Here is a 22,818-nt window from a genome sequence, read left to right on the forward strand (position 1 = left end):
TAGTTGACTCGGGTTGAGTTGTGGTTTCTGAATTCGGAGTAGTTGACCCGGATTGAGTTGTGGTTTCTGAATTCGGAGTAGTTGACCCGGATTGAGTTGTGGTTTCTGGTTTCGGAGGAGTTGTAGGACACTCTTCCAGCATACTGTTTGTGACTTCGTTACAAGTCTGACCCTCCCGTGGATTGCACACATAGCACTTCAACGCTCCACCTAATTTGAAGACAAACATTTGTAAGTTTCTTTCCATCGAATAGATACTGCAAGGACTATTAGATATTTGAGGCTTTCATGGCCCGTTTCTTCATAGTTGATACTAACTGAGGCTCCCGGGTTTAACCCGTGTTCATTAAATATGAAGCTGCCACATTTTGCTAGAATTTTAGCTACCTCCTCCGAAGGTCGCTTGACCGCAACCTATCTACCGAGGTTAAGTTTTGTTAGGTCCGCACTGATAATATCGTTGTCTTTTGACCACTGAAGATGGTGTCTGCACTGCTGGCGAGACATCGGAGTATCTCATCCAAAGGACACGGCACACACGCGGAAATCTCGATTAGTATCAATCACGAAAGATTATTTGCATTACTCTCGTGGGTAATCATAATATAATATCCTTTGAAGTCAATATAAGCAAGTCAAACTAAAGCTCAAAGAAAGAAAGTGATACGACAGGATTAATTTCACTTAGTATTCGTTCAGACGAGTATCTTACCTAATGGTAGAGCGACGAATGCGATGATAGCGAAGAAGACCAAAGGTCCGCGAGACATGATCACTGAGGATGTATTTCGATTGACGTCGATAGTACAACAGCTCATACGCGAATGCTGTGAAGCTTGGAGGAATAGAAATACTCTTTCCGAGCTTATCACGATAAACTTCAAGCTTATCTCAATAGAGACCTCCAATCAATACCATTACCTTGGTGGAAACCAATCAACGTGTGCGTAAAAACTCAAGATATTGTAGATCCGTTGTTCCCCTTTATCTGTTTCTAGTTTATACCGATCATCTTGACTCGTTTCGCGATCCATGAATCAAGAAGATACGTCGTCGATGATTCGTGTTTCATGTTGCAATTGAAACGCATACAGCCCGCCTCTATGTTAGGAATTTTGACCCAAGGATATCGTCTTGTCGATAACCTTGAACTTGAACACCGAAAGTGAACGATGCAGGTTTGACCATGGCGAATATACCGTCCCTCGACGGTATCGATCATTATTGAATCTATTATCCATCGATCATCGATGATTATCTTTAGATTATCGAAATAATGCGAACAAGATAGAGAGTGCTAATTTTTTTATTCAATTTTGCTTGGTGGCTTCCACTTGTGCGGTATAAATTCCGTTAAATTATATTGCATGGAATCGATACAAATTTAATTGTGCAATTTTTTGCCTTAATCTATTTGAAACTTGTTATATCTTATGCTATGCATTCGTTGCATATTGTTGCACCGTTCGAATGCTATCGATAGATTATACTGCATTCTTTCACGTTTCTTACGATGATACTTGTAACAAATTTTGCAGTCATCGTTTCCATTTTCAATTAATTCAATTGCTAACTGCTGTCTCTTTCGCCAATAACTATTGCGATTGGTGGGCCCCTTCCTTAATCGTTCTAGGGATCAAATTTAAAGGAGATTCAGAGGTGGAACATTATTCTTAACAGTGTTATTAAACTGGATTCCCTACAACGCGAGCCGCAATTTTCACTGAAAATTATACTCGAGGTTGTAAGGAATACGCGTTACCGTAACGTATCATGATTTTTGGTGCGTTCAACCGAGAAACTTACTAGACCGTTATTTCAATCTGTTGTTATGTTGACTCCTTCGCCAATTTTCGCCAAAACGCGATGCAAAGAAAAATATTATAGTGCAAAATTTACTGGAAACCTTTTGTACGTTATACTATCTTGTCATAAAGTGCTTAACGTTTCACAAAGGTCTTGGAAACAAACATACAATCAGTAGACGCATTATCGCACGATAAAGTGAAGTGTCCATCGCGATCTTACATATAGTCGAGGGAAACTGCTTTTCAGAAATGAAAATTGAATTACTTTCGTGATTTTAATTCAACCCATATCAATATTAAGTAAGAGACCATCAAACAAGACTTTTTGACTGTATTTACATTCAGATAAGAGAAGATAACAATATCCATTCGTGACTTCTTTTAATCTTAATGTTTCCTTTAGGACAGCTTCGATGGATGCATAAAAATAATATTGTCTCGGCCATAATTTCAGCGAATTTTGCAAGGTATAAATAGCTGCGCAACAAATATTTTTTACATAGGTGCATACATTTTTCCATTGAAAATTACATAACGAGGAGAAACCGAAAAAATGGAGGGTATAAAATTCTTGCTCAGTATGGTGGTCGTTTTTATGATTGCTTTTATCTCTTTAGGCAACGCAGAACCCGAAGCTGACCCGATGGCAAGCCCGGTAAGTCGGTATACTTTGCTTCTGAATTTTCAAAAGTTTCTTTCTGCATCTTTTCTACTCTATTCCATCTGATAATAAACTGTCCAAGCGATTCAACGCTTCAGAGGCAATATTTGCTGAGAAAACTTGACTGACCCATCTTCTCATCAAATCTATGCTCTGGATAAACCAATGATTGTACAGTACATATGAAATCGTCTTGTCGATCTTCATCAAGCAAGGAAACTTTCAACTGTGGATAATGTTACGATAATATTTTGTAACGTGTAATATCGAACGTCGTTCGATGACCAATTCACCATGCTTCATAAGCGATATTTCTTTTTCAGGATCCTGAAGCTGATCCAGTAATCCTCGGATTACTATCGACACTTCTTCCCCACTTGGCCAATCTTGGCTAAAATGTATGTATAGAATTTAAAATAAACAGAAATTGATAATGCAAATTTTTCGTTTCGTCTCATGATTCTTGTTCCTTGTTCCCTCCGCTACATCCTTTGACAAACTTTGGAAATTCAAGACTGTTGGGTTACACCTTGCAAGAAGAAAGGAAATTAAACGAAAGCAAAACGGAAGAAATCAAAATAGTTTTATAAATTTTAATCGCTAATACTCCACGTCTATACGTTGTATACCATTTTATTATAATCATCGATATCTATGAACACGATGGATTTATATCTGTATTCTATAGAAGCATCGTAGGAATAATAGTTTTTTCGCAGTTACGCCTTTTTTTTTTATTTCGAAAGAAACTGTTTCGCCGACCGTTTCAGCCGAAAGTCTCGAAGGTAGACTTTATTGCACAATAAACTGAGGCGACTATAACGCTCGTAGATTATGGTTCAAAGTATTATCTTTACAACAAAGGAAGTTCTAATACCCGTAAGCGTTATAATGCCATTGTTTATCATAAATTTTGCAATCGTTCGGCGAAGAGACATTGTATTTACATTCGACGCGATCATCGAGTATCTCTTTGATAGTTTAATATGAATGCATACAAATAATATTGTCTCGACAACAATTTTAGTTGATTTTGCCCGATATAAATAACTGTGCGACAAGTGTTTTCGATAGTGCAGCAGAAATTTTTATAACCAAGATTAAAGTGACAAGGTGTGACCAGAAATATAGAGTCTGTACGATTTTTACTAGCAATGATTTTTTTTCTTTGGCAAGCCCGGTAAGTCGAGAAACGTTTCTTCTAATTTTTCAAATCATTTCTTTTGTTTATTCGAACAACTTAACGGTTGTTAAGTTAGTGTGATCTACGCTCTGCATAATTATCGTACAATTATCCTATTCTGTTTTTCACTTTCTTAACACGAACTTTCTTTCTGTTTTAGGACGCAGTACCTGAACCTGGATGGATGTCCACACTAGGAGCACTTGTCAAGACTATCACGGGATAATCAGTTGTGTTGCAAGCACTTTTGAGTCGTAGTGCCTGCAAGAACCTGAGTGTAACTCAAACCCATAAAGAAATGTCGCATGCACAGCTTCTGACATAACCACTATATGCTATTAAATGCAATAAGCAATGAAAACAAAAGTAAACCGTTAATAAATTTTATTTTTTATTATATTCATAAGTTCGTGTACGTATTATTCCACAGATATACCCGTCACATTCGTTTCAAGCGTCATTAGCCTATACGAGGTATCAGTGGAGGAGCTGCTTCCGGGTTCTGCACAGAAGCGATTCGTTTGAATTATGACCTAAGATACATTGGTTGGAAAAAGATTCAAGCAGGTCGGCCCAGCGAAAGTAAAGCTCTATGTTACCGCATCTGCCAATGGATCGGCTACAGGCGATGCAACTGCGATAGAAGCGAATGCAATCATCGCGGTGATCGCTGCGCAAAGCAAAAATCTTGCGGCTTGCATGTTTGCGTTCTCTTTTCTATGTTTAAAAAGTCGACCAGTGCGATGCTATTTATACTCGTGGACGGGCATTAAAGTAATCAGTTTCGAAACTTACGATTTCTTGTTTAATGTGAGAAAGACGAGATACGGTTGTGTCGTGAACGTGACTGGCGCGATACATGTTTATTAGCAATGAATGCAGTGTAATGACAAATAGTAAACTTAATATCGTGACATCTGCCGGATAGTGTAAATGTGAATCAATATGCAGCGTTGTAATTTTATTTAGAAAGGAATTTTAGATGAAAGAAGAACATGCCAATGAAAACGAACCTTGAGTTGCTTTAGTTCTGTTTTTGGGACAACAAGGAGTTTCAATCGATACTTGGCACACTCATTTTATTTGTATATGAGAACTTTACTCGAGTGTGTTTCATTTAACGTATTAGCTTCACAAAAAATATTCCATTTTTTTATGAGGATCTAAATGTACGAAGTCTTGTTTTTATTACTCGTGGAATTTCAGTATTTTTTACGATCATAGTGATTATACAATTGCATATTCAATCGTGCGATGCTTATTTTTTTTTTTTTTTTTTTATCAGTTCTTTCGATAACTTGAAAAACTGCGTAGTTAGAGTGATTAGTTTGATGTTCCTCCGTTAGTGTAAATAGCATTGCAGTAGTTGAACTTGTGTTGAACAGAGGACAGAAAAGCCTGAATATGAAAGCAGTAAGATTTTTGCTCGGTGCAGCGATCTCTCTGATGATTGGCCTAATTTCTTACTCCGGGGCCAATCCTGTGGCTGATGCGGTAATGTCACAGCGTAATCCAACTTACTTGAATTTTTTGATAAAAATGGTTTCAGTTACAATTTTCCAATAAAATATTTCCTTTCGGGATCCCGAACCGATAGATCCAAAAGTGTTGCAATCCCTTCTAGGCAGCTAGGATTGAAAATAGATATCGCAAAAGGATTTCACATTTATATCTGTAATACTATATGCAACATTATGCACTAACGAATATAAACTTATTAACTTTCACGAATAAAATGTTGTAGCATTATACTGGTTTGGAAATGTATCTGGTCTTAAGTGCTTTTTACTAGTCTCGATTCTTAATTCCTACAAATCCCTATCAAAAAGTCGATAAAAGACTATTACAGTTGAGAAAAATGAATGACCTTCAGATGCCTACGACGCTCTTTTTCACAGGTGGACAATACAGAATACACGTTTGCTCTGCATATACTTCAATTCGGGACTTTGTGGGTGTATCGTCAAAAAAATATTCTGAACCTTATTTTTATTTAACTCTATTTGAGTCCTCGAGTCCTCGAGAAACGAGTTCAATTGCGAATTGTTACCTTGACACCGAAACCATTAAGGAGGGTCAAGGAACGTCTGTTCAACGAAACACGAAAGGCCAAAAGTGCCATCAAGGTTCTCCTCGACAATGTTTCCATTGTGGTTCCTGATTGTCTTTCCTTCCGCTCGTTATTCGAAGGAAAGCATGTTCTTTTGAGAAGCATTTATAAACGGCAGAGTTTATAAAATACCGTATTTTTGCAATAACGGAAACAAACAAAAATTGCATATTAGCGTCTTGTATTCCCACGAACGGTTTCGCGTTAGTTTTCATAGTTCGATCGTATATTACATGAGATCACCGCCAACATCGTTATCTTTCAAATGTGACATCCGATCAGATAAACAGTTAAATAAAATCAGATCGATAAAGTTTGTCGAGTAATCTTCCCAGGTATTATATTTTACTTTCCTACACGCTGAACATTACAGAAATACGTATTTTTGTCGAAACCGAAAGTTCACGGGGCGCCATGAAAATATTTTTTCCAGAACTGTTGCTCGCGGGATGTCGTCGAAATATTTGTTTCAAAATTGAAGTTTGCTGGACGTTGTACAAATATTTTATAACAAAAATAATATTGCCAAGATCAAAAAAGAAACGGTAGTACCGTTTGCACATTGCAATAACAAATAAATAGCTTGTGACGTCTAAATAAAGATATACCCAATATCTTGGCTCGATATCAATATTTTCACAATCATATCTATGCAACGATATGACGTATTCAATCACGTTGCCTGTAAGAAAACGCACACGTGTGACTCTATTTCTGGTAAATGATCATTACGAGAAGTCATCGTTACGATTGCAATTTTTTTATTTAGAAAACGCGGAGATCGTCAAAGGAACCGAACAAACGTTTTCTACCGAGAATTTGAACAATAGAACGTGGACGCCTCTTTCTTTCTTTTTCCATTTGAAATGAAAAATATTGCAATCGCGATAAGGTATGTCTCACAGATAGATACATGCAACCGAGACTCGAATGTTGCATCAATAAATGTCCGTTATTAAAGGATATTTTATAGTAACTATACACTTTACCTCTTCATTTTCTACTCAGATATAATACTCTTCACTTAGAACAACAATTTTCGATTCAACGAACAAAGGTAAGTAAACTTAGTAAATAAAGGCTGACCGAACAATAAAGTATTGCTTTGAACTAGTGGCTTCACTAGTAGACGTGCTCGCCGTGTGCTGAGCCGCTAGTGGTGCCCACGTCTGCTTTAAACGTTTTTCAAATTCCTTTTCGTTGAATCAGAATAGAAAATCTTCTCACAGCGTTCATTCTCAAAAAGAGAATGATAAGTAAACTCCTAAGAACAGGTTCTAGGTAATCTTCAGATATCTGCAGATAGTAATATCCACGCTATCGTAACAGTGGTAACGAACAAATATCCCTGAAATAACCTCGAGGATTCCTAGATATTCTGCGACGTACTATATATTTTCGGTAGTAGATACTGCATGCAATTTTTCTATCGGCGAGTTTTAATCAAAGTCGTGATAACTGATAGTGCATCGATAAAATCTTGATATATAGTTGAATGCAACAACAGCGATAACGATATTTCACGTATTGCATTTTTTTTTAAAACCGTTTTTAGATTATTTCGAACGCCAGTAATTGAAAATGTAACTATATCATTATTAATTTATCGGAAATTGGATAAATCACTTCTCTCGGAATCGTCTTTCGCTTCTCCAAACAAGTGTTTACGTCTTCGATTAAATTACAATCATACAAGATGAAATAATCCTCGTTCAATAGAGGATGTCTCAATCATATCTTCCTTATCGAAAATCATAATCCATCCTGGTGATAGAAAACGGGCAACTTGAATATTTCTCGCAACACTTTAATCATTTATTATCCCAAGACCTTGAAAACAAATAGCGATCGATATACGCGTTATTCAGCCATAAAATGGAACGTACATCACTTTCCTAGATACATTTCGATGCAATGACCCTGCAGCAAATAGAACTTCGTTCTTTTTACTTTATTTTAGTTTTTATAGTTTCAGGGGATACGTAAAAGATAACACTACCTCGACAGCATTTTTTATGGACTTTTTTTCTAATATAAATAGCGACGCGAACCACTGGGTTCGACAAGAAACAGAAATTGTGCAATACAGAAAAGTACCACGAAGCAACCGGAAGTATGAAGGCTATTAGTTTCCTGCTCTGCGTCGCAGCCATTTTCATGGTTGCCTTTATATCCTTCAGCAGCGCAGAGCCCGAAGCCGATCCGATGGCAGACCCGGTAAGTTGAGACGCTTTACGTTTAAGTCGTCATGTGACTTGGCACACTTCACGAGCCATTGTAATTTTTCTATTTACATCCGTGTAAAAAACGGACCATTGGAAAATATGGAAATACTTGATATTGTGCTCTCGATAATCTGCAAATCTGAAATCAGTTTCATCCCTAACGATTTGTTCAATTAAAAAATACGAAAGAATTGAAACGGGACATTGTCATGTCGTATCGATAATAAATTGGCCAGTTAAGTTACCGCGAATCGGCTTTTCTGTTTAGGAGGCAGAAGCTGACCCCGGTATCATGGGTAGCCTAATGAAGAAATTGGTGTCACATCTTGCGAAAGGATGAATAATTCGCAATACAAACACTCTACCGATCTTCGAATTATAATGGCAATGGACGCTACAAATTTATATATAATAAATATATATATTGATCATGCAAATTACTTAATTCGTGGTTTAATATTTCTATTCCGATTTTCGTAACAGACACATTTTCCAAAACAACATTTTTTGCCAACCTATCCCTACCAAAACTGAAAACATCAAAAATTCTCGAGAACACCACAAATCATTCGAGGTAGATCACTACCGCGTACAACGTTTCATGTTCAACACCTCAAAACACGTGTACACGCACGTCATTCATCTCGAGGAAAATAGAGGACACAGCCGGAAGGTCGATCGATCATAATCGCTAATCATTTGCATAACTGGTTCGTCGTTGATTTGTCATCCGCCTTTCGAGCCGGACCGGTGCACGTTTGACCCATAAAATGGGACTCGCTGAACAAAAACCTTCGAATCAGGTGAAAGCACCGACTGGAGAAAGCCTTGGCTTATTGTTGCTTCGGGATTCGTTGCGACCTTCCTTCCCAATCGTCTGGCACACTTTAATGGGCCAGTCACAGGTGACTTCGACGTTGACTTCGCGCAGGTGTAAAATCGCCCAAGCTCGCTGTTCGCGAGCGGATAACGGAACTCGTGGCAAACGCGAATTGTGCCTAGGTACTTGGCACTCTATCACCCATATGATAATAATAAATAAAGTGCTATAGTTATTTAGGATTCCCGTGGATGGAAAGAATAAGGAAGATAGGGCGAGCGACGAGACGCGGCGAAATGCAAAGCGTGACTCATCTGCGGTTTGGATTATGCGAACGAAGGTGCACAGTGCACTCTGACTGCCAAGTTCAGGGCCAACGAGATTCAATCTCCCATTAAAATTACAAAACGAAATACCACCAGCGTCCCCCTACCGTCTGCTCCCCCGACTTTCACTCCAGACGTGCCGCGTTACAAGAAACCCGTCGTTTGCCGACCATTGAAATTCATTAACATGAAAAGGTGCGCGCCGCGAACGAGGGTCAAAGATCCAGTCGGTGGCGTTAAACCTTGTGTCAATACGTGAAACTTTCACGCAGTGCCTAGGGTATCCAAGTACCCAAGAGTTTGCATATTGCTGCTTGAAAACGGTCTCCGCGTTGATCACTAACCCTTTGGCCAGTATGGACGCGTATTTACGTCGTATTCCAGTGTATTGTAGTATAAATGTACTTTCGAAATTTTACGTTGAAGCACTTTGGTACTATTTAGTGACAGTTGGTAGATCTTGCACTGGAGTTCTATATGTTCTCCACATTGCTAGCACGGTACTCTTCCAGACCAGGTAAACATTTCTCCTGAGCGACACAGCCTTTGAACAATTACAGCTCGATTGTACCAAACCGTCTCGCAACTCCTCCGCAAATACCAAACAAGGAAGTCCTCTGATTCGGAAGTCCATTATTCATCAAGTTTTCTACTCTGTCCAAGGAAGACTGTCCATGTTCTTACCTTCACACATGGACTCTTCGTCATCTTCGAAACTGACCTAAACCCGTATATTTAGAATAGCGAAGGCATTTTAAATGGCAGCAAAACTTAAACCTAACCCTCGTAACGTGTCGAGAAGCAAACGCAACCCTGGCTCGCGAGACAGTTCACGAGAAGGCCAAAGCTGACTGGTTTACATTCGCGCTCACGCAGAGGAAGAGTGGTAGCCGGTTGGTCAAGTTCAGGGCTAACAAGATCCGATCCAGTCGCGTCTTTTTCCGTCGCGAAGGGCGCCGCAAAAGGCGCATCTTCCGCTCGCGCAAAAGATGCCGTAAAACCAGAACCTTACTTCGACGTCGAGCAAACTCCCTTCAACCGTCCCTCTTTCGTTTCCCCTTTCTTTCTTCCACTCTTCCTTTCCTCCGTGTCCTCGCCGCCACTCCTCCTCTTCGTGGCGTTTGCTTCTATTTTCTCAGGACCAGACCAGACTCGCCGTTCGATCGTTTTATCCTTATTCCAGTCTCCCAACCTCTCTTCGCCCTCTGGCCACGATCTCACCATCGTTTTTCTCTTTTCGTTTCTTCCATCTTCGAACCGGTGCAGTACTTTCTTGGTCGACCAACGGCGCAGGACGAACATTAGCTTGCAATTCGCCGTGCAACGTCGCCAAAATTGCCAGCGGAGATGCTGGGGGCTTGAGATCTAAACGAAAATGCAAAGATCTTCGAGGATAGGTGCACGAGCCACGAAGCGATTGTTAGACAAGAATAAGTCGAGCAAAAGTGATCCAAAGCTCTAGGCTCTCAGATAACGAAGAGGAGATTCGCTGTAGGTTGTAGAGCAAGAATAGTTTGCGTTTGAGGTTCAAGGCTTGCTCTTCGAGATAATTTCAAAGCTTTCAGCAATGTCAAGGTTAAAGCCAACTAGCTAGCGCCACCTTTGCTTCATCTCGAACCAAATCTTTCATAGGTTCGAGAAATGTCAACTATCCTACATGGATACATCCTCGGCTACTCGACTCTTCGAGCTACGTAGATGAAACGCGCTGTATTCAAATGGCCCGTCTGGGTCGCGTTCCGTCTGGAAGAAGCAATGGTTACTTACGGTTCTTAACCATTCAACGACAGTGCTTCTCAAGCTCTTCCGAACGCAACCCACTTGGACGGAGCGACTCGGCGGAGATACTATGGTCCTTGTCAAGTCAACCGAACCTTCAAGGGCAGCTCTGCCTACGCTGTTCCTATCGTTTGTACATCTGCTCTCGGGAAAAGTGTTCTTGAAAGTTCGGTTGACTCGACAGGACTATGAGTCCTCGAGTAACCCATCCCCTGACATGTCATGCATTATCGTTGAGAGTAGATTAGCAGATCTTGTTGTTAATGGTACCTCTGCACTGATTGTAGCCACAAATTAAGTCGAGTGAAAATTGGATTCACAGCTTGTGATGGCCTCTCAGAGATGCGATTTGTTTTTTAGAGGCGTCTACATATATTTAAGCTTTCCGTGTATCGAACAATACACTGTCTCGTGTAATAGACTATGTTTTTGGCCCAGAGACCAATACTATTGCATTCTGTCCTGGATCTGTCAGTTGAACTCATCATCTAGCCCTAGGCATCTAATAGATCCTGCCTCGGACGTGTTGCTATTACTGATTTGTTGAATGGTCTCCAATTTCTCGATAATTCATTGCTCCATACTTAGTACGGATAGACGTTTCAAATGATCGATAGCGTCATATCTGAAACAGTAGTTGCTAGGATGCTACATAGTCCTACCGATGAGTTCAACTAGCAGACCCTGGATGAAGCGTGGTAATATTGCACTCTGGCCAAAACTATTAGTGTTAGTAAATCATACGTGTGTTTAATATGAATTATTTTCGACCATTTATCTCGGAATAGAAAATATTCATTTTGGCCACGTAGCGATAGTTTGCCTGTGTGCGAGCGTCCAAAGCTCGACGGGATACCTGACTGCGTTCCCCTACTCTAACGTTTCCGCGACTCCTCGGATACCCCGCTTCTTCAGGCTCGTTCTGCCGTCTGCATCCTGGAATGCGGTTGTTCCACTCTACACCGATACTGCCGCCTACGTTCTACGTACCCAAGCTGCGTACGCAACGACGGTTATGATGTAAGAACCGTCGTCGCGCTACCATCCTCCTAAAACTGTTGGAAAATTGGGTAGAAATATGGTCGAAATATACAATATAATTCAACAATCTCTTTAAATGCACAAGCTTCTCTACGATAAATGGACAGTAATATTACGAGCCGAGGGCTGAGAGGCGAAACGAATTCACGATGAACCCCGTTTCATTGACACCCCCAGGTCACGACGTTCTTCATTTAGTTGGTTACTACTGTGCAATGTTATCTATCAGGTTGTCAGAAGCGAGCCTCGACGTTATCAACGTCCAGTGTCCGACGATAGCGCAGATACCAAGTAAAAAAATGTTAACACTGTAGAGTAAGATTATGTTAACACATCGTTGTAAGATTATTTAATTGATAACATGCTACACTTGAGATGGAAACAATGCCAAGCGCGATCATGAATGAGTTTTTATGTTGTACGCGCAATATGTAGTAGACGAAAAATGAGGAAGAAGTATTAAATCTACTTGTTTGAGTCATACATTAAAATTTAGTATCATATCTTTGATTCTATTTCTAGCTACACCTACCTGTCCCTCAGGTCGCCACGATCCCAAGCCTACAGTAACCCAAAACGATGTGCCGCGATAAAAACAGAGCCAGACGTAATTTCACGGTCAACATTTTTGTTTTAACGTTCGTCAGCCACGTTTTTTAACAGCCGACAAGCAATTAAGATACAACGCGTGCAACGATCGAGAATATCGATCAGCATACGAACGTGTACCGTTACAGCCCATCCATTTGCCACTGCTTTTGATCGCTGGTAGACGAGCAGAGGCCATGCAAATTGGAACTGTGTCGGCGGAAGTGGGGCTTCGAAACACTGCGAGCACCGCGTGCAAGAGGAGGAACGGGCTCGAGCCTAAACGGCGAAACAATGCGTCAATTGGTCGTGAACAATTCGCGTTTCTAGACGGGACAGTTCGTGCCAAGGTTCGTTGGGTCAAAATAAATTATCGTATCGTTTTGTACGAAATTCTTAGAATTAAGGAGGATCAAACAATAATTATTCCAAGGAAACAACGTCTTTGGAATTCTTCTTTGGAAGCTTCTTTGCTCCAAGAAATTCTCCATTAGAATTCCGGAAGCATAGACGTGCCCTATGAACCATTCCTTTCGATACTTTTTCACGCTTGATTTATTCCTAAATGGACTTCCCGTTATTCTTATCGATCAATGAATCATCTTATTTTAGTTTTTGCCTAGTCGATAGATCTTCCCTTATCAATCTACAAATTCGGCGTCGATTGTCGAAACATGTACACAACTCGATCAGATATCACATAATCAGTCTTTGAGTGGGAGGTCTAAACATTCTCGGCTGGAGAGCCTTTTTTCTTGTTTCCTGAATTTTTAATACTCCTCGATACATATTTACAAGTCCTCTGTTCGAATATTTGGTCGCTCGAGGTAAAGATGGCGCGTTTACCAAAGGTAAACGCGACGGTTTACCAGATTTATGGTGCTCCCAATTCATTTATGTGTTTCGAATTTAAACCTTGGCCGATGTCACGGAAGAAGGCTGCTGCGGATGGGTCGTTTGTTGTAATCGTCCTCGATGTCGTGGAGATCCGGTGGATCCGCGAAACCACTGTCCTCGTAGCGGGTGCATCGTGACCCTGGTGACCTGGGAGGGTGCACTGGATGCACGCTGCAACAATAACAGTTGTCAATCCTCGTGAACGTGCTCGAGATCGTTTGCTGCTGAACGATGTACGATGTTAAATTTCTGAATCGATCGAATGACTAGTGACTTATCATTTAATGTGTTAATCAATTTAGTGACTTATCATTTAATGTGTTAATCAATTTAGTGACTTATCATTTAATGTGTGAATCGATTTAGTGACTTATCATTTAATTCGTAAAAGCTTGAACAACCTTATCAATAGCTCCCGTGCATCTCTTAGCGATCGTTATCAGACTTTCAAAATTGAAGTCAAATCTTTGAGGACTCTCGTTAAATCAAGAGTACCTCTAGCAAGTATTCTTCGCCATATGTTATTTCCTACATAAATCTGCATTCCTGTCTGTCATGTTGCAAGCACGTATGCTGATCAACAAATCTACTAGCGTTGTCGTTCTAATTTCTTGAAACTCTCCAAGCATTTGCAAGCAACGTAAATTCTATCTGAGAATAATTTCCTCAGAATGTTTCCTATTAAATTCTAGTAAACGTAAAATACGTGCTAACGGTTAATCTTATAAAATGAATATATTTGTAATATCTAAATGGAATTGTCATTGGTGTTAGACAGAGGAGATACGCAACTCGAAGGTTGTTACCTGGTGCATCTGGAGGGACTGGTGTCCAAGGGCTCGTCGTATCTGCGCGAAAGCATCGTGAAATCGCGATGCGCCGCTACCATTTTCTGTAGCCGCGAAATGATTTCGTAATCGGGCGTGCAGATTGGCTCCGACAATAATTTCACCACGGAGACACGGAAGCTTTGCAGCTGAAACAGGAAATTAACGATTTGCCAGTTGTAACCGTGTATCGCTGGCTGTCGCGCAACTGCTGCGAGGCCCTTTTCTCCGCGTGTCACAATTTTTTTTAAGATTGAAAATCTTTTTATTTTCAAACGGCCGAAATTCATGTCACGTTATATGGTGAAAAATGCTGTAAGGGGATGAAATGGGTGGGTAGCAACAGCCTGTTAACGTCACGTTTCATTCGTAGTGAGTGTTGCCACTTGCATCACGAGCGAGAAAGATTGTTAATAATTGAGTAATTTTGAGTAATTTTTATACTCGAATTTTAACGTAGCGTTCCCATCAACGTCGAGAACGATTATATTTAGTAGACTAACCGAACATTCTGACCGATGTGTCGGACATAACGCGACACTGCTCCACAGTTCATACTTCATTTGCTCGAATGGACATAAAATGGTAAATCATCGTTGTCACGCACACGTGGCGTTGGTCTCTAACGAGCATCGTCACGTCACGCATGTGTGACGTTTAACAACATACGCGTTAAACGGTATACGTCAGTCCCGTGCTACTATACTATGATCAATTATGAAAATAAAAGAACGATGACTTAAACCCTCCCTAATTTCGTATTGATTACGATATACTGGAATCTTATCGGAATCCTCGTGATGGAAATACGATCAATCGTTGGATAAACGATCCGCCGCCGCGTCTGACAAGCTGCAAGGATCGAGATCGCGTATTAAACGCGATTCTCAATGGAAAAAAACACTTGAAATCGTTTGACGAACTGGCACGGCGAGCTCTCGTCGCCGAGAGGGCTATTACGCGATTGGGTGTCAACGAGAACCATTGGGATTGTTTCAATGAACTAACGAGCCCGTTGGCCTCTAGCTCTCGATGGCTGTGTCGTGTCGTGGAACGCGAACGCGTAAGTGAAATATGCGCATCCTTAATGAGAGATCAAAGACTCGAGGCGATCGCTGTTGGATGACTAACCTCCCATTTGTCTTTATTCGCCCTGGAGCGGCGAGTTTTCATTCAGAACGTGATGCAAGGAAGAGGTGATAGTATGTGTTCACTTCTTAATTAAAAAAGGAATCCACGTACGTAGTTACAGGAATGAAAAATTCCTTCGTGAGAGAAAGTTCCATAAAAATTGTTAGAAGCTTTTGAGTCTTAGCTTGTACTCTGTGAAAATAGAAAAATGATTGAACCTCCTCTAATTTCATGCGAAGTATTGCATACTGTACTATTATAAAAATTCTTGGGATAGAGATGCAAAAATGATCGACTCATTAAAATTCCGTTTCCTGTCGGAACGACAATGAACGTCACTGGTATCGTCAAAAATGCATACTTGAGATTCCCTTTTGGTGAGGTCGGAGAGGTTCTGCTTGACCTGCGCGAGCTCGCCTCGTAGGAGCTGCAACGAATGATCGTTTATGGACCTCTCCTGCTCGGCTGTCTCCGTGGCGCTTCTCATCTGCTCTTTCAGCATGGCCAGCTTTCGGTTGCATCGCGTCCTCAGCATCTCGCTTTCCACCAGACGCTTCTGGAGCTCTTCGATCTTTCGGCTGCGCTCCAGAGCGGCTATCTGTTTTCGGGGAAACAATCCTTTATAATCGAACAGTGGAACCACGGACCGTGGACGTCGATTCAACGACCAAACGAATGAAAAACGCTACGCCCCTTGTAATCCGCTGCTTCCGTCAGCTGCGAGCTCAGTTCGCGGTTTCGCGACTTCTCCTCGGCGAATTGAACTTGCAAGCGATCGATCTGCTTCGATAGCTTCTTCGCCCTTCGAACAGACATCAGTTTTATTCGTTAGAAGGAACGATTGGATAGAAACTGAAACTAGCAAATGTGTAGCTTATTCGAAGCTAGGAGGTTAGAGAGATTTGTAATCTATTTAATGTTAGATAGTAGACAGACATTACGGGATTAAAATTCGAATAAAGGAAGAAGTACCGAAGATTCGCTTCGTCCCTTTCGGTCTGCAGCAACGACTTCATTCTGACGCTATCTTCTTGAAGCGAGAGCTTCCTGCGGAGAAGATCCAGATGAAGGTCCCTGCGCTGCAATTGTTCCCGCAGCGTCCTCACGCGACGTTGAAGTTGATACACCACCGAGGTCTGAACAAGAGAAAAAAAAAAAGGAACCCCTGTCCATCGTTCTTGTCTTTACGCGTAACGACTCGACTAGCGTGTCTAATTAGCACTTGGACGGTCACGCATACGTGATGTCACTCTTTGAGCTGCTACGTCACCATCTACTTGACTTACTTTTTTATATTTCTTAGAGTTTCAATTTTACTGTATAATACTCTCAATATATATATTTATACTTCTACGATCGAAGTTACCTTTGTTATTTTTGTTTCGAATATTTCATAACGAATGCCAATTAATCTTCGAATATTTTATAACGAGGACACCGTAAATCGATAAAATAACGACGATGGTGTGCAGCGATAATGCTCAATTAAAAAAGTTCGACTGAGAGAATAGCGTGGGGACATTGCTTCGAAATTCTCGGAAAATTGTCGCTTACGGTAGGCGGCAGTGAAACGTGCGACCGTCCAAGTGACGTAAGCGAGGGAGTAATCGCGTGAAAGTGTGCGTTAATGCGTACAGGAACGACAGAGCATTGCGTCTTGGTGGAAATTATAACTGAACGAGTCGAATAAGATCAGTGAACCCGATTCGACTCCCTAACCACAGATTCAAAGCTATAAGCTCGACTACTGGCGCCAAAGGCTTACTTCTTTCATAGAAGAAAGCTCATGGAAGGACCGCTCGCGTCGAATCCTCGGTAAGGTGACGTACTCGTGGTACGAATACTGCGAGAAACGCGATTTTCAGGAAAGGAGCACAGAACAAACGAGACGTTAGCAACGAAAAACAACGACAAGTGGATCTCAGAGCCAATTTCGTACCTTGTCCACCAGCTTGTCTGTCTCCAAACGAGCCAACTGCTCGGCTCGCACCAAAAGCGACTCCGTTAGGAGATCCAGGCCCATCTCCTCGGAGATCTCGTCCATTTGCATCACCTTTCCAAGTCGATCCAAGAACGTCATGAACTGGGAAAAGAAATTAGAAAGTGCAGAATCGATTCGTGCTTAAGATAAATAAAGAAGACACGCGAATAGTCCCAAGTCCCAATGAATCTAATAAAAATTGAAGTTAGAAAATGACTCGTCTTAAAATCGACAAACAGCATGTCGAATTTCTCTCAGCAGACAAGCGTTCGTTCGAGTCATAAAGATTCGTATAATCTCCAGCATTAAGGGAAACAACCGAGTCTAAAAACAAGGTTATCTTTACTCTTTGCCTTTGAGGTCGATAATTATTTCATTGTTCCAAATATTAACGCCGTAAAAATTAATTCTTCGGAGGGTAACATAAAAAGAAGGATTACGTATGGAATTATTTGTGGTCGTCGAGTTTTTGAGAGAAGAATCGTTATAGCATAAGAATTTGTAACACCGTTTACCGTCTGCTTATCTCTGCGTAAAGACTCTCTCGACAGCTCGCAGCTCGTCAACTCGGAGTCCAGTTTGTGAACCTTGCTTTCCAAATTCGATCGTTCGTCTTCCAGACCTCTCATCTTCGACACTGTGGTCTCGATCATTTCGCCCTGCCGAGTCGTCGATTCCGTCGCCACGTTCAATTTCTCTCGGAGATTCTGAATATTCTGAGAACAAAGGAAAAAATATTTGGGACGCCTGCGCAACGTTGGGAGCAGATAGTAATCGAAAGGAATGATATATACGATAGTTTGATCCTTGTACTCGGCCAAGATCTCCCTGATGCGGTCCTTGATGGCATTTTCGTGAGATTCGACGTATCTGTTCGGGCCACCGACGAGTATAGCCAAGGACTCGAGAAAGTGTCGCGACTCGTTTTGCATTCGCTGCATCTTTTCCTCGCGATGCTTCAAATCCTCTATGAAAGAAAGGAAGGTTTAAGAATTCAAGGAGCAGATTCGTCCAAAGACAGCAGAACCAAGGCAGCCGAAGGCACACGTGCCAGCGTTCGCCAACGTTCGCCAACGTTCGCCAATGTTATCTCAGCTCTTTGACTTATACGAGACTAAAAGGATCACCTCGCAATTGGCAGATCACTGTCTCTTGGCTCGATATGTTTCCAGTCGCGCTGGTTATGCTCCTGTTGGCGTTCAGCAGTTTGTCTCTCAGATCGTTAGTCTCCCTTTCCGCGACTCTGTATTGCATCTCGAGGCACTCTTTGTCCTGCCAGGTCGAGAAAACCGATTACGGTTGAGTAATTCAGCTTATAAATCATTCCCAAACGAGTACCTGTCTCAAACGGTCCAAGTCGATCGACTGCGAGGACACTTGTCGCTGAAGCTGTTCCTTCTCCGCGACAGCACGATCCAAAGCGTCTCTGCAGCTTCTGAAATCGACCTCGACGGTAGCCAATTGGGCTTCGACGTTCGTGCTTTTCGCGCGAAGACGATTCGCTTCTTGCGCCAGCTCCTCAGCCTTATGGATCACGAGTTCGAGACTGGGATGGGCGGTATCGCAATAGTCGACGTTCAATGCGTGGGCCAACTTCCTCGCGCATTCCTTTGGACGAACATCAAGAATTTAATGCAAGGATGAGAAACCTGTGACCTTTAATTCTTCAAATGTGTATTTTACACCTTTCAGTGTGAGAAGCTTCTCTTACAAAAATGACCAAAAGATCTAACCTGAAGACTCGCACGGGCGCGTTCCTTTTGTTGAATCTCCTCCGCGAGGTTCTGCTCCAGCTGGCGAATCTTCTTCTCGTACTCGCGAATTCTCTCCTCGTGGTATTTCAGATCCCGCTGCAAGCCCTGTATCGTGATCTCGTTTCTGCCCTGACTCGCGTAAAGATTCCTCTCGCGTTCCTCCAATTCCTGTTATCGTGGATGACAACATCTCAATGCACGTACGAACCCACGCACACGCGTGGAATAGGGTCAGGTTAACCTTGGAACCGGAGATTCTTAACCTTTTCAAGCTCACGACGCAGTTTCGATAAAGATCCTCAACGAGCGGTGTCAAAAGAAAATTTAATAACGAGTTTCTCCGAACTATCTGCGATTCCTCGATTGGGCTACGTTATGGAAATCGTCGTCGTACTTTACTCGAAGAACAAAACTCGCGAGGCCATCGAAGGGTTAAGATTAACGAAAAGAAACGACGAGGAGATGGAGCAACCTGTATACGTTTTTTTAGACTCGAAACGATGGCATTTTGCCTGACAGCTTGTTCGCGAAGCTGCTCAGCCTCCACCTGCAGCTCCACGATCCGTTGATCCCGCGATCTCACGAGGCTCTTCATCTCCTGGAGCTGAGGGATCAAACCGGGGATTATTTATTTGCTTTGTCGAGACATCGATCGATTCGTTTACCTCGGATGTAAGCCTGTCACGTTTGTACTCGAGGGCTGCCAGCTCGCTTCTTAGGTTGGTTGTCAGGTCGTGGGTCATGGCGTCCTCCTGACAGATCTGGAGCGAAAGAACGCGCGTCATTTGCAATTCATCTCGAAATACAGATGGAATCAGCCGATAGAAGCTATCGAGGCGAAAAGTTCAAAAATAAAAGATGAACCACACGTTCGCTGTTTACTGTTTGCCGATTTCTGTCAGCCGGTTGGTTTTATCTTCGCACCCCCGCTTGGATCGATACGCTCGTTGCAGCTCCTGCAGGAGGCCGCTCGTAATTATTTCCCACGTGCCGAAAGGCTTCGGTAATTAAAGCATCGTTAAGTTAAATTTAAAGTACGTATCGGGGGAATCGAAAATGAGGGAGCGTCTCGCCAGGAAACACGCCAGCGGAGCTTCAGCGTCGACGGATCGAATTACAGGGAAATTGATCAATACCAGCGTCCCTACGGATGTTTGTACTTGCAATTACGTCTCGCTTTATTATAGCACCGATTAAGTATCTCCTGTGAATATATATAGCAAACGTGAATGCATACGAAAGCCCACAATTACAGATTCCATCAAACTTTTTACTTTTCGTTACATTATTCGATATATCAGGTTGTTATATTGAATTCTTCGAGTTAAAAGGAATCGAAAAGTCCTTTTCCATTTTCCGTAACTGTTTCGTTATCTCCGATCTGGACGTACCCCTTAGAATCGCGCCAAATTATCGTCCACTGCAATCCGGGTCGGAAGATGAAGGTGAGCAACGAGAGAAACGCGCGGGAAAACGCTCCAATCGTCCCCAGGTGTTAAACACGAACGTTTTCGGGATCGTCGATGAATCTAACAGCGGAGTAGAGGTAATTTCCAGGCTAATCGAGCTCGCGAGTCTCGCAGAAACGTGCAAAACTAACTAGTTTCGTCTGCTCGCGACTGGAGTTTACGTGACTGAAATCGAGCTGGAGACCTCGCGTCCTGGCTCGTACGATTTTATTCGAGTGCCTCCGTGCACGAACGCTCCTTGAAATCCAGTAATATGACGTATACAGAGATTGATCTTATGTCGTTCTTTCGTGATCTATAGAATTACTCGTTTACGATTGTCTTACCAGCCTATTTCGAGAAATGTAAAATTAATTTGTATGTAGCTCCAAGCTATGTAATCCCTTAAGGCTGACGAAAACATTGATTCTCATAGCTTTCGAGACTGATCACGCGGTACCAACGATCAAATAAATATAATTAATTCGACATTTCGAGACCGTAGGAATCGAGGATGACGGGGAATGATCAAGGAAGCCGCCGATGAAGGTGTGCAGCGACAGGTGGAATCGATTCAGTGCAACGCTATGGCAACCGAGCCCCCTGCTTTGCGCGCGAGTCAATACGTTTACTATTCACGCGAAAGCGTATAGTAGGCATCAGTAACGGCGCGCAAAGAGAAAGACACAATAACGACGCGACGTCAACTCTTTGCGAGTATTTGGTTTCGATTACGCAATACTCGAATGCGAAAAACAGTAAGAAAGTAAAAAAGGAAACGACAAGGAGATAATGGGGACTCGTTAACGACGCGATATAATTGAATGTACACCTGTACCTCGTTAAAATTCTATTGCTTTATAATTTGCGCTCCCCTCAGATAACGTACCCTCGCTACGCTCAATTAATTCGACGCTTGACTTAATCCGTTCACGCGTTTATTAATTCGACCAAAAGGGATCTTCGTGAAATTGCATAGGAACACTCCTGGAATGAGTTTTACCGATACAAAACGGAAGAATTGAAAGATTCAAAAAATGCATTCACCAATGAAACCGAGAGTCACCGTAATTACGAATCAGTGGGACCAGTAACGCCCCAAGGACATTGTCGAGGACTAATTTTCTACCAAGCAGCAATCGATACTCGTTCCTAATAATTATACGTTTCATCGGCAACCATCGAAAGGGGAATACCCTGTGCGCTACACGAAAGAAATATTGCGAAGCTCTGTGCGATGCAAGAATGGAGTGCACGTGACTCAATACGGAGGATTAACCAATGCGCACATGCGCAAATAGGTACACGTATACGTATTCGGTGCGCTGTGAAAAGACTGAGAGTGATAAGCTGGTGCATTCAATCCCTGTGATAAATCTCGCCTGTCGCGGACGGAAGAGACCTTTCGTGGCGACGATATAGACAGAGTCTCAAAGATCTGCAGATCCTCCTCGGTGGTTTCCCTCGCCTCCCTTGTAGCCCTCGGATCCTCCTCGCTCGACATCTTGACCCGAACACACCCTGACGAGGCTCCAGGTTGTCCAACTCCGATCCTAGGCAATTTCTTTCGCCGCGCGAGACGATTCAACGACGATTTGCTTCCTTCGACATCCCTCGGTCGCGTTTTATGACTGCACCACCGTGCTCGCGATCCTCGAGAGTGGAAAAGCGTTTCCAACGAGGACGGAGACCGTTGCCAACCCCCCACCCCACCCCCGCCCCCACTCCACCCCACCCCGCGCGCGCGAATCACGCGATAATCGAAATTCATCGATCCATGGGACGACTACACCACCTCCTCGCCCCCACGAGCTTTTTTGTCTTTTCAAACGATTCAACAATTAGCGGTCTTCCAAAATGACTTTGTTTTCTGGGTGTTACCAAAGATTTACTTGCACAAATTTCATTTTTACTTTTTGATGGACGATTCTTTTGCATCGAATGACACGTGTCGTATAGTTTATACGATACATATAGTTGGTCGCAAATCTTGGTAAAAAGTATAGACAAAGATTGAATTAAAGATAAATATATTGTGAGTCTTCATAAAGTAACAATAATAACAATGTTCGGCTTAATTTCTTTTACTCGTATCAAAGTATAATCTCCACTTTCAACGCCTAAATGCCGAGGTTTCGTCAATGTTGCCACACCCAACATTATCAATTCAGTATGAAATAACGTGGCGTTGAACCGCCACGCATTACGATGAAGTTATTGTGAAAACATAAGAATTTGT

The 22,818-nt window shown here is 42.1% G+C and overlaps 1 protein-coding gene and 1 long non-coding RNA gene across 7 annotated transcripts in view; one reads left to right on the plus strand and one right to left on the minus strand.

Moving 5' to 3' along the window:
* LOC128889394 (coiled-coil domain-containing protein 170) overlaps positions 1-22,302 on the minus strand; it is a 22,624-nt gene extending 322 nt beyond the window's left edge. Inside the window, exons 1-19 of one of the 6 annotated variants that reach the window (XM_054146987.1) lie at positions 21,982-22,302; positions 19,797-19,892; positions 19,604-19,735; positions 19,111-19,299; positions 18,716-18,985; positions 18,505-18,649; positions 18,172-18,344; positions 17,893-18,093; positions 17,336-17,479; positions 17,162-17,239; positions 16,369-16,532; positions 16,090-16,198; positions 15,758-15,994; positions 14,245-14,414; positions 12,486-13,609; positions 12,006-12,261; positions 11,769-11,967; positions 713-1,629; positions 1-210 (exon numbers count right to left, since the gene is read on the minus strand). The exon at positions 1-210 is cut by the window's left edge and continues 322 nt beyond it. In XM_054146987.1, the coding sequence (XP_054002962.1) occupies positions 13,468-13,609; positions 14,245-14,414; positions 15,758-15,994; positions 16,090-16,198; positions 16,369-16,532; positions 17,162-17,239; positions 17,336-17,479; positions 17,893-18,093; positions 18,172-18,344; positions 18,505-18,649; positions 18,716-18,985; positions 19,111-19,299; positions 19,604-19,735; positions 19,797-19,892; positions 21,982-22,083 (2,352 nt within the window). In that variant the 5' untranslated portion in view covers positions 22,084-22,302 and the 3' untranslated portion in view covers positions 1-210; positions 713-1,629; positions 11,769-11,967; positions 12,006-12,261; positions 12,486-13,467. Of the gene's footprint in view, positions 211-712; positions 1,630-11,768; positions 11,968-12,005; positions 12,262-12,485; positions 13,610-14,244; positions 14,415-15,757; positions 15,995-16,085; positions 16,199-16,368; positions 16,533-17,161; positions 17,240-17,335; positions 17,480-17,892; positions 18,094-18,171; positions 18,345-18,504; positions 18,650-18,715; positions 18,986-19,110; positions 19,300-19,603; positions 19,736-19,796; positions 19,893-21,961 lie in introns of all 6 variants that reach the window. The other 5 variants (XM_054146986.1, XM_054146992.1, XM_054146988.1 and 2 more) reach the window with 5 other exon arrangements.
* Positions 1,621-5,147, plus strand: LOC128889445 (uncharacterized). Its single transcript, XR_008460440.1, has 4 exons — positions 1,621-2,108; positions 2,212-2,463; positions 2,793-3,649; positions 5,038-5,147. It is a non-coding gene; the product is annotated as an uncharacterized LOC128889445 (long non-coding RNA).
* Positions 22,303-22,818: the final 516 nt, after the last annotated feature.

This window comes from Hylaeus anthracinus, unplaced genomic scaffold (assembly GCF_026225885.1).
Source record: "Hylaeus anthracinus isolate JK02 unplaced genomic scaffold, UHH_iyHylAnth1.0_haploid 11997, whole genome shotgun sequence".
NCBI classification, from domain to species: domain Eukaryota; kingdom Metazoa; phylum Arthropoda; class Insecta; order Hymenoptera; family Colletidae; genus Hylaeus; species Hylaeus anthracinus.